Source organism: Neophocaena asiaeorientalis, unplaced genomic scaffold (assembly GCF_003031525.2).
Source record: "Neophocaena asiaeorientalis asiaeorientalis breed wild unplaced genomic scaffold, Neophocaena_asiaeorientalis_V1.1 scaffold91, whole genome shotgun sequence".
Lineage (NCBI taxonomy): Eukaryota > Metazoa > Chordata > Mammalia > Artiodactyla > Phocoenidae > Neophocaena > Neophocaena asiaeorientalis.
The window spans coordinates 10664327-10676373 of NW_020173198.1; the positions used below are offsets into that span (position 1 = coordinate 10664327).

At 48.5% G+C, this 12047-nt stretch overlaps 1 protein-coding gene across 6 annotated transcripts in view; it reads right to left on the reverse strand.

Annotated features, from left to right (window-relative positions):
- ABCC1 (ATP binding cassette subfamily C member 1 (ABCC1 blood group)) overlaps nt 1-12047 on the reverse strand; it is a 109108-nt gene that overhangs the window by 58350 nt on the left and 38711 nt on the right. For all 6 annotated transcript variants that reach the window (XM_024744575.1, XM_024744574.1, XM_024744576.1 and 3 more), the window contains 2 exons: nt 3802-3948; nt 2129-2216 (listed from right to left, as the gene is read on the reverse strand). In XM_024744575.1, the coding sequence (XP_024600343.1) occupies nt 2129-2216; nt 3802-3948 (235 nt within the window). The remainder of the gene's footprint in view (nt 1-2128; nt 2217-3801; nt 3949-12047) is intronic.

Consider the following 12047-nt stretch of genomic DNA (forward strand, 5'->3'; position numbering starts at 1 on the left):
GCACACCACTCTTCCTAAAACACAGGCCACTGTAAACCGTGCAAACTCAGGGATGGAACAGGAAGTCGGGAATCGTGGCGGAGGAGGGGAGGGTGCTTAAGACGAAGTCTGCGTTATATGGACCCTCTGTGATTCTAGCACCTCTGCCTTCATCTACTTTTGCTCCCCTTATTTTCTTTCTACTCCACGCCCCTCACTTACAAAAACAACTTTTGACTCAATTATGAGCCAACTTAAAACCATCTAGAGAAAAGATGGGGGTGTTTTCGAGTTGTCCAATGAAGAAATAAATTCCCCCACCCATCAAAGAAACAAAAACTGTGGAGAGAGGAAGTTACTGGTTAACCTAACTTAACCTCCCCCTCCCCCATCACCCCCTGAAACAGAGAACAGGGAGGAAGCTGGAAGGTGCTATTAAAGGAATTTAAGAAAAGCCACTTGAGTCGGTCAAGCTAGAGGCTGCAAGACGTGGCCCGGAGCTGCAAAGGGGGCCCCGCCTGGCACCCAGAGAATGTGAGTAAACATAAAGTCAAACCGCCCGGGAGACTGCCATCAGGGCAGGAAATGGGGCTGAGGCCTGGGCTGAGGCCCAGGGGTTTTCCAATGTGACTCCTGTAGTGAGCTGTGAACAATGTCAAGAGCTCGAAACCTCCTCGGCTGCCCCAAATTTCAGCCCTGTGTTATGCAGGGAAATTTGACTCTGGTAGATGGCATCATTCCACATCATGTGTGCGTGCGTGCGTGTGTGTGTGTTCATATCTGTGTGTGTGTGTGTGTGTGTGTGTGTGTGTGTGTGAGAAGGGGGGAGTGACTCGGTCCTCACACAGCAGAAACTGGACAACCACGGGCCAGGGACATCGGGAGTGAGATTCCAGCGAGCAGTGGTTCTCAACTCAGGGGTCTGGGGACATTTTTAGTTGCCAAAACTGGGGCGGGTGCTACTGGCATCTAGTGGGTAGAGGCCAGGGGTGCTGCTCAACATCCTATAATGCATAGGACGCCCCCGCAGCAAAGTGATCTTGCCCCAAATGTCGGTGGTACTGAGGCTGAGGAACCCTGCCCCCAGGCCGATCGCCTCTCACACATACTGGTGAAGGAACAACCACCGTGATCTTTGTTTGGCGGGCACTGTGCTGGGTGTTTTCACGTCACTGAGGACATCTGAATGCCTGCAAGGTGCCAGGCACCGCTCACACATTATTACCAACATATACACACATTCATTCTGACCATATCTACTGGGCTCGGGAGCCAGACTGTGTGGGTTCAAATCCCCGTGCTGCCACTTCCTAGCTGGAGAACCACAGGCAAGTTACCTAACTTCTCTGTGCCTCACTTTCCTCGTCTGTAAAATGGGACTGATAATGGGATCAACCTCACAGGGCTGTGATGAGAACATTATGCAAAACAGAGAGTCCTCAGAACAATGACTGACACATAGTAGGTGCTCAATAAATCTCAGTGCAGAGATGTTCTACAGTGGGTGAGAGCACAGATTCTGCTGACGGGCTGCAAGTGTGAATCCTGACTCTACTTCTTATTGGCCGTGCAACTTACCCAGATGAGTCTTCTCATCTGTAGGTGGGGGCCCCTCTCCTTGAGCTGCAGTGAGCAACGGACGGGGAGTACAGTGATGTCCTCAGGACGGGACGTGCGTGGCAGGAGTGTCATTTCAGCAAAAGTGGTCACTACCATTAGTGCTATTAATATTTATTATAAAGTGCCTGGAAATCCCTGCTCAGGGGGGTTGACTAGGAAAGGATAAATTAATAAGCTATAAAATAAACAAACCTACCAATAAAAATCCATGTAACACCCAGCCAAAGAAAGGCACCTTCATTTCCATTGCCCAGGTGGGGAAAGTGAGGCTCAGAGCACTGAAGTGACCTTCCCAAGGCTGCACAGCTAGTGGGGGTAGGGGGTTGGTCAATCTCCAACATACTTGATTTGCCCCCATCCATCTGCCCAGTATGGAATCAAAGCCCAGGCCCTGGAACCCGGCCCTCAGGGGTGGACCTCTCCCAGGGAGGCTGCCTCTCAGCAAGAAAGCAAGATAACAGAAGTGCAAGTTCACCCTCCTGGGAAGACTAGGTAAGACCCTGCGCCCGCCCACTCTCCTAGGACACACCGTCTTTGATGGGCCATCGCTGGATGCTGTCGGGTTCCAGCTCCTCGTGGGAGAGGAAGATCCTGAGGCGCTTGAGGGAGACACTCGCCTACACAGAAAGCAACGACAAGGTGTAGTTATTTTGAAAAACGTCTCTGCAAAACAGACCGAGGCTAACTTACAGTGGTTTCCTCTGGGTGCAGAGGGGCCCACATCCTCCCTTATTTCTGAAGGTGCTGCAGTGCCACACCTTAGAATAAAAAACAAAAAGGGTTTTGGTTCTTGTTTGCTTTCCTTTAAAAGCCTACAACCGGTATTAAAAAAGACAGCGGGGCACTATCGTAGCTGACAAGGGACCTAAGAAACAATCGAAGGCAATGGCCCCGTTTAAGACAAACTTGCGACTCGGAGATAAACGTGTCCTGGAGATCGAATGCATGGCGTGGTGGTTATGGCCAACAACACTGTATAATAAACTTCAAAGTTGCTAAGAGACTAGAACTTAATGGTTCCCCCCCACAAAAAAAGAAATGATAATCGTGGCACGTGACAGGAGTGTAGCTGACGCTGTGGCGATACTGTATGGCAACATATCCACGGATCCAATCACCACACTGCACACGTTGAACACAATGTGAATTATGGTTCTACAAAAATAAATTTTTTAAAAAAGCAAAGCTTCTGATTCAAACAGCCCAATGGTAAGGACATTTCTGAGATAATCCAAAACATTTTAATATGAACTGGGTATTAAGAGATTACTGTTAATTTTGTTAGGTATGATAATGGTGTTATACTTATGCAAGAAGAAATTTGTGCTGAAGTATTTATGGGTGAAATGCCAAGAGGTCTGTGATTTGCTTTAAAATTCTTCGGCAAAGAGAGAAAGTAACGAAGGGAAGAAGAAAGACAGAAAAACGATTAGACAAAGTAACTGTGGCAAAATGTTGACTCCGGGTGACAGGCACGCAGCATTCTCGTGCTATTCGCTCCACTTCTGTGTATATTTGAAATTGTTCGTAATAAGAAGGGGTTTTACTGGCTTATTTTTTTTATAAAAAACCTTGACCAGGGCTTGTACAACCAAATCTTAATCTTAATTTGTCTATGTGGCTAAGAAAAGGGTTTTCACAGGAAAACGTGCAAGGCTAGGGAGGAGAGTGTGACAAATGCTGTCGGCAGCAAAGTGCAGGAGCTTCAGATGGTACAAGTGCGAATGAGCGGTTCCCTCTCGTTACAGAACCACTGCAGGGACTGGGGGGATTCTAGGGGGGCCAGCTGGGGTTTTCCAAATGGTGAGCCAAGGCCTGTGAATGGGATGCAAAACCAATTTAGTGGGTCAAAAGCTGCATTTTTTGAAGAAACAGAACAGGATAAGGTAGGGCATGGTGGAGCAGGCTCGATCAGAATAGAAGAGGATCAAATGTTTCAGAAAGGATCTTGCAGCGCTTAGGACAGCCTAGTTGCAATAACTCGTTTCATACACTCGAGCGTGCGTCGAGAAGTAAAACGTATGTCTCTCTTTGGGGCAGGACCAAAAAAGCACGAAGGCCACTAGTCTGGGCCTTGATAAGCCCCCTGGCCACAGTGGGATGGGTTGCACAGAGGGAGCTGCATCCAGGGGGATTTTCATGCCCTTCTGCTTTGTTTCCCCAAGAGACCCCCTCTCTGAAGTTCCCCAGCCTTGCCTGTACCTGCACGATGCTGCTGATGACCATGGGGAGAATATTCAGGGGGAAGCGAAGGATGTTGAACAAGGCCAAGGACACGAAGGCCTTCTGGGCATCCAGGATGTTGTTCTTGTCGATGGTCACGTAGACGGCAAACGTGCACAAGGCCACCTGCAAGCAGAAGGCCGAGTCAGAGTCCCAGTCACAGAAGCAGTGACCTGCGCCTGGGGAAGTTGCTCCAGCCTCCTGGTGTGAGCTGCAGGGGCTGACGACTGGCCTCTGGAGGCAGCAGAAACGCCCGAACAGTGTCTAGCACACAGCAGGCACTCACTAAACACCCAGAGAACGAACTGGATAAACCAACGACCAGAAGCCAAAAGTCCGGGCCATTCCCACCAACATTCTCCATGGGACACCGGATGGCATTCTCAGAGTCCCTCAACATCACCAAGCATGATCCCACCTCCGGATCTTTGTTCTTGTGGTTCCCTCTGCCCGAAATGACCTTCCTATCCAGACAGTGGCCTGGTTACTCCCTCTTCCCGTTCTAAAAGGCTGCCCTACCCAAAACAGCCCTGCTACTTCCCTCCATCCTTTTATCCTGATTTATTTTTCTTCATAATACCTATCACTACCTTACACTGTAAGATTATAGGTGTTTATTGTCCGTCTCCTGCAGTGTGAAATGCAAACTCCACAAAGGCAAGGACTTTTGTACACGGCTGTATCCTCAGGGCCTAGAATGACCGCGGGCACATAGGAGCACCGAGACCTCACGTAAGTCACCTCCTCTCCCCATGCCTCCGACATCTCATCAGTGAAATGGATGTGGAGGATTCGTGCTACTGTTGAAAGCTCCTTCCAGCTCAGAGTATAGGGTTTTATACCCCCAGGAAAGGAACATAGGTTTTCAAAAAAAAAAAAAAAAAAAAAAAAAAAAAAAAAACAAACAGCCAAACATAGGTTTTCAAAAAAAAAAAAAAAAAGAAAGAAAAAGAAAAACAAACAGCCAAGGGTCCCCCAAAGGCTACTCTCTTCCGCTCAAAGTCAGACCTGCCTTAAGCCTTGCAGTGGGGCCTGGGATTTCAATTCCCAGGCAATCAGAATTTGGACTCGGTTGTTTGAGACAGCAGCACTTCACTTCCCTCACCAGGAAAAAGGAAGGACCCCTGAATAATCCAAGGCTGGGCTGCGTGGCCTAGGAGGGAAAATATCAACAGGTGGATCTCCATGCCCCGCCCACCTGTTGGCCCCCGAGCAGTGCCAGGTGTTGCCGGAGGAGGCTAATAACATCCCCCCTGAGATCACCTGGTATACACCACCAAAGCAATCTGGAAAACCGTGCACCCCAGCAGATGGGCTAAAGTCTCTACCCCATGCTAGTCCCAGGTGCCAAGAGCCATTAAAGGCTTTCCCTAGGGGAAACAAATTGCCTGGGACCTCATTCTTGAGCTCAGGGCAGATGTCCGGCAATCAGGAGATTGCGGAGTGGCCAAGATTCTGGTGTGGATGTGGTCCAGGGTATTTTCAGGGTCTCAGCTGCCTCATTTCTTTGTTACCTATTAAAAGGTCCTACATCTTAAAAATTAAATCCATAAGCTCTGCCTGTTTATCAGCTGGATGACTCTGAGCTGTGATGTCACCTCAGCTCTCCAATGGAGCCTCTGTTTTTCCATCTATAAAATGGGGGTCATGATACGTATTCACAGGGCTTCTGGCAGCAAGGAATCAGGCACTTGTGCAGCGTGCTTAGCCCTGTGCCTGGGGCACAGTAAAATGCAGTAGATGGTGGCTGTTTTATTTCTTGTTTCAGGACTTGGTCCAAACTCCTTGGACTATTTTTCCAAAGAGCCTATTAACTGGTTCCCAAGAACAAGGTACTGGAAAGCAGAGCTGGTTCCTGTTCTGGTTCTGACATTAATGAGCGAGGTGACCCTGAGGGGAGACACAGAAATTTTCCAGGATCCTTGGCCAGGAGGGAAGTTAGATGCTCAAAAAGCCACTGACACCTGATCCCTGGGATGGCTGCACACACAGGTCCCCTCCTCCAGGTAGTGATGACGTACTTGCCTCTTAGCCAGAGACTCTCCTCACTCAAAACTCTCTAAACGCATCCACATAGAGGAACAGTATTCAGCCATAAAAAGGAGTGAAGCGCTGATGCCCACTACGACATGGACGAACCCAGAAAACATGATGCTAAGTAAAAGGAGACAGACACAGAGGTCACACGTGTTATATGGTTCCATTTAAATGAAATACCCAGAAAAGGCAAATCTACAGAGACAGAAGGTAGATTAGTGGGTGCCCGGGGATGGCGGGGGCGGGGGGGAACAGGGGGGATGGGAGTGACTGCCAGTAAGTACAGGGCTTCCTTCTGGGGTGATGAAAGTGCTCTGGAATTAGACAGTGGAGATGGTTGGCCAACCTTGTGAATATACTAAACACCACTGAACTGTACACATAAAAGTGGTGAATTATATGTCAATAAAAATAATAAATTTTTTGGGCTTCCCTGGTGGCGCAGTGGTTGAGAGTCCGCCTGCCGATGCAGGGGACACAGGTTCGTGCCCCGGTCTGGGAAGATCCCACATGCTGCGGAGCGGCTGGGCCTGTGAGCCATGGCCGCTGAGCCTGTGCGTCCGGAGCCTGTGCTCCGCAACGGGAGAGGCCACAACAGTGAGAGGCCCGTGTACAGCAAAAATAAATAAATAAATAAATAATAATAATAATAAATTAAAAAAAAAAATCTCTCCAGTATCAGTCTATTTTACTCAGTATAGAAGCCAAAGTCTTGACTCAGGCTCAGGGGCCACCTGATTCATAAACGTCCCTTTTCTGAACTCTTGTGCCCTCCTCTCCTACCACTCTCCCACCTCCTTCCCTCTGTTCCAGCCCCGCTTGCCTCCACGATTATTCCTTTTTGGGGCAGCACAGTCCTGCCTCAGGGCCTCTCACTCTGCCCTCTCCCTGGTCAGGCCCCTGACCACCATTAGGTTAAGACTCAAGTATCACCTTCTCAGTGCTCTGATCATCCCTTTTTTTGTTGTTGTTTGTTTTTTTTGGTTTTTTTGGCTGCACTGTGCAGCATGGGGGATCCTAGTTCCCTGACCAGGGATCGAACCTGTGCCCCCTGCAGTGGAAGCACAGAGTCTTAACCACTGGACCGCCAGGGAAGTCCCGTGATCATCCTATTTAAAAACTGCAAGCCCTCCCTATCACTCTAACCAGAACCCTTTTTTCCCATAGCACTTATGACAGTTTAGCATACTATATATTTATCATACTGGTGTGCATTATCTGTCTCTCCCAGTTAGAATGAATGAACTCCCCATGAGCGTGCGGATTATTGTCCTTTAGTGTTCACTGCTCTATCATCAGTGCCTAGGACAGCACCTGGATCATGGCAGATACCCAGGAAATGTTTGTGGGTGGGTGGATGGATGGCTGGGTAGACAGGTGGATGGAGAGGTAGGCAGATGGATGGGTAGGCAGGTGGGTGGATTTGCCCAAGGGCGAGAAAGCACACACTCAAGGGTGTCTCTTCAGCAACAGAGAAAATCAGGCCTCAGGCATCTCACCACCAGAATATCCCAGCTCCACTGGCCCAAATGATAGGGTGGCTGCTGGCAGCACAGAAAGCGCATTAAGAGGGAGAAACATCGCGTGGTCCCCGTCAGATCCACATCATCCACTTCTCCAGGAAGCAGAGGTCACTCATTCATCCATCAGTTGTTAATTTGGGAACCTACTGTGTGCCAGGCACTGTGTGAGGCAGCCTTGGAGATCCTGAGACGCACAGTCTAGTGGGGAACAGATATGCACCAGGGTCTCTCTAGCACGAGTGTCTGCAAGCGTGTGGAGGCGGCCGGGGAGCTGGGGTTTGCTACAGCCTTATAAAGGGTGAGGGTCCAGGATGCGAAAAATCCTTCGCAAACAAGGAAGACTACCGCCCCCCTCTAAGTGCTAAAAGAGCCTCCCCCCATGCTGAGAAATGGGGCAAATGACGGAACCAACTTCCCCAGCCCAACCCCTAAAAATCTGCCATCTCTCCATGAGGACATCTGTTCCTTCTGCCTGGTCGGCATCCACTCTTGTTGCTGGTAACAACACGTCAGTTTTCCTTTGGGGAGCTGAACCTCCCCCAACCTCAGTCCATGAGCTTCAGCCACAGATGAACTGCCCATACCGGACCTGACCCCAATCTCCAAAGAAGCCACATGACCCAGGCCTGGCCAATCCAAGCATCCCTGCTCCCTGGCCCCAGTGATTCAGAGACAAGCATGCAGCCAACCGCAACCAATGAGACTCAACCCCACAGCTTTGCAGGAACTAATGGGAAAAGGGGAGCTCTCTCCTTGGTTACTGTGGTTACTGAGATGACAGAATCAACTGTAATCACATGGCGAGTTTCCATCTGACAAAGAAACCACCATGGAGAAAGCAGAGCTGGGAGACAGAGGAGGAATTATACCCGACATTATCTCTGGAGCACCTAGGTCCAGCCACACCCGAAACCCCAGTCGTGCTTAAAACCAGCACCTTCCTAGACTTCTCAGTTTTGTGACTCAAAAATCTCCCTTTCGCTTTTTTACTCTAGTGGGCCTACGTTAGGTTTCTGCCACTTGCGAGATAGTTCCTGACTAATACAGTTTATTCAAATCTTCTGTCCATTCATTTAGTCAGTCATTCCTCTACATACACCTAGTGAGTGGGTACCACTTGTTCTAGGGATATGTTCTAGGGATACAAGCAAAAAAAGACAAGGTCCATGTATGTTCCGGTCAGCAGAGAACTGCACAACAGGTAATTAGCATATGGAATGATAATTATTCTAAAGAAGGGACGGACATACAAGGCACAGAGAAGGCAAGAAGCTCACAAATCTTCCAAGAGAGCAAATGTTAAATACTGACAGGGATGCTATTTTAGGAAAGTGCACTAGGTAGACATGAGGACATGATAAATGCCAGGCTCTATATTCCAGAAAAACAGTCCCATCAATCCTGCCACATGGCATCCCTATTCCTGCCTGACCTCCCCAGGCCTCTGTCTTCCATCACACCTACCAGTGGGTAAACACCACATCATCCTTGAAGTGCAGGAATTCACCAGTGGAAAGCACATGCAAACACCTTCCAAGGGAACAGAAGGCCACATATTTTATCCTAATGTAGTCAGAGGCTTCAGTGTCTCGGTCTGGGCCAAGGTCCCCGACTGACCCCTGGGCTCATCTGTTTCATGCCAAACAGCTGAACCAACACCGTCTCTGGAAGCCCATCATCACCCAAAAACTTTATGGCAAATTCAAGGTCAAGAAAAGCCAGTCCCACTCTTAAGCATCTCTTGCTGTAGCCTCCTAATGGAAGCCAGGGCAGGAGATGATATTTGAAGGGTTAGCAGTGTGGGTGACAAGCTGGAAACTGCAGGTTTTGTCAGAGGATCTGATGTACGGAGCAAAGGGTTACGGGGAAAGGGGGAAAGGTCCCCTTCGTCCTAAGTGTAACACAACCCACCGACTAAACCTTATTGCCTGACCCTTCTGACTGCAGATCTTTTCCTATTAAAAAAAATGCAATCCAAATGCCTTGAATTTCTGTGTGATTTGCTATCACTTGCATAAAAGTAAAGTAAATAAAAGAGATGGTTAAGTTTGATTACATTTATTGCATATAGTCAATGTTATGGTGGTATACATGCAGGCTCTCTCTGGAAATACACAAAAGAAACCGGTATGGAGAGGGAAGCTAGGTGATGGGGGTCTGCGGAGAGAAAGAGCAGTGCCTTTCACTGCAGACTGGTGGTTCTCAGCTGGGGGACATTTGGCAATGTTTGGAGACAATCAAAAATTGACTGTCATAACTGGGGAGGTGTGGGGGGGAGAGGTACCACTTGGCATCTAGTGGGTAGAGGCCAGGGATGCAGCACAGGACAGCACCACAACAAAGATACAATGAATTACTGGGTCCCAAATGTCAGCAGCGCTGGGGTTGAGAAACGCAGCTGCAGACCCTCTGTGGAACAGCTTTAACTATTTTTACCACGCAAATGCGTTACTTTCTGTTTTTAAATTAAAATGTATCATATATACAATAAGGACTATTTAGCAGTTGTATTTAATACATATAGACTATTTAACAGTTTAAAAAAAAAGAACGAACATCCTCTATACCATCCAGTCTTATATTTTTACTTTTGAAAAAAACCAAGAGAGTCGCTAAGGACCTGGGGGAAAGCTGGAGAGACTGGAGTATGAAAAGAATCAGACAGCAGCAGTCCCTTCCAGCCTGGAATGCTGGAGGGGAGCTGGAGGGGATCTTAGGGAACACTGAATCTCAGAACAGCGAAGAGACGTCTCTGCTTGGGCCAACTCCAGTCAATTGGCAGCGGTCACCTGGAGGGTTGCTTGAACGTAACTCAGTGGGAGAGAGCACCACGACAGACCGGGGGTCTGGTATGGGGGCAGGGGAGGGCAGGGCCCGAATGTCACATCCCTGGGGCCTAACCCCTTCATCTTTCACGCTGAAAAACCCAGAGGCAGGGAGGTGAAATGACCGCTGCGGGTCACACCATGAGCTGGCAGGAGAATTCAGCAGGGGTCCTGACTCTCAGCAAAACATCCCATTCCTCTAAGCCAGGGCTCAGCCAACTATGGCCTGTGGTCTACCCATCTGTGTCTGGGCCCATGAGCTTAGGATGGATTTTATATTTTTAAAGGATCAAAAAAAATCAAAATATTCATGACACATGAAGAGTGTATAAAATTCAGATTTCAGTGTCTATAAAGTCATGTTTACAGGAACACAGCCACACCCATTCATTCCGTGTTATCCACAGCCGCTCCTGCACTACACCGGCAGAGACGAGCAGCTGCAACAGAGATCGCACGGCTCAGAACACCCAAAATATTTGCTAGCTGGTCCTATACAGAAAATGTTTGCTTACTCCTCCTTTTTCCCAGCGTTTCCCAAACTTTAATGTGCATACAAATCACCCAGGGGGAGATTGCTAATACTCAGGTCTGTCTTAGCCTGGTCTGGGGTGAGGCCTGAGAATCTGCATTTCTAATAAGCGACCCCGTGATGCCGCTGCTGCTGGTCCATGGGCCCCACTGTTGAGGACAAAGCGTGGATCCCAAACCAAGAGCATCAGCAGCACCTGGGAACATGTCAGAAATGCAAATACTCCGGGCCCACCTAGACCGACTGGATCTGAAACTCTGAGTGGGGCCCAGTGAGCTGCATTTTAACAAGCCCTCCGGGTGACTGGGGGGCCCACACAAGTTTGAGCATCACTGATTTCCACCACACTGCCTTGTGTGCGGGTTAAGACTCCGGGAGACATTAAGCTGAGCCTAAAAAAATCCAGCGTCAGAATGGATACACTTTGACAAACACTGAAAAGGCAGGAGTTTCCTTCAACATTCCACCTGCAACTCCACTGTGATGAAGCGGATGGTAGCCTAACAGAAAATTCTGTTTCTAATTTATGAAAATGTGTGGTTTTAGTCATAGGAACTTCCCATAAGAGTATATATTTGCCAACATAGCTAAGTAATACTTATTAGCACAACATCTTTTAAAAAGAATGACATAGTTAATAATACAAAAACAGAGAGAAAAAATAAACATGGGCGGGGGCATGATCTGAAGTCCTCCATAACCATGCTCAACTGGCAACTGAGCTTAAAGGGTTTCCACAGTCCATATTGTCTCCTGGTTTGGGGCCAGCTTTGGAAAATAGTTAACTCACACTATTGTCTTTAAACTTTTCAAAGTTGGCCAGCTAGGGATAGACCCATTACAGTACCCCAAGACATGCATATGGGAACATTCAGGGCAATGTGGGTCATAACTGCAAAGAAGAGGGACCAGCCTAAAAGGCCAGTAACGAGAGATGGGTTAAGTCAACTACAGTACATCCATGCTCTGGACAAGCATACATCACTAAAATAGACGAAGCAGGGCTTCCCTGGTGGCGCAGTGGTTGAGAGTCCGCCTGCCGATGCAGGGGACACGGGTTCGTACCCCAGTCCGGGAGGATCCCACATGCCGTGGAGCGGCTGGGCCCGTGAGCCATGGCCACTGGGCCTGCGGGTCTGGAGCCTGTGCTCCACAACGGGAGAGGCCGCAGCGGTAAGAGGCCCACGTACCGAAAAAAAGACGAAGCAGATCTGAATGCATGAACTGAGAGATTACATATCAAGTCCAAAGGTCTAGAACACCATGTAAGTATGAGTCCATTTGAATATATTACAAATATTTAAAAAA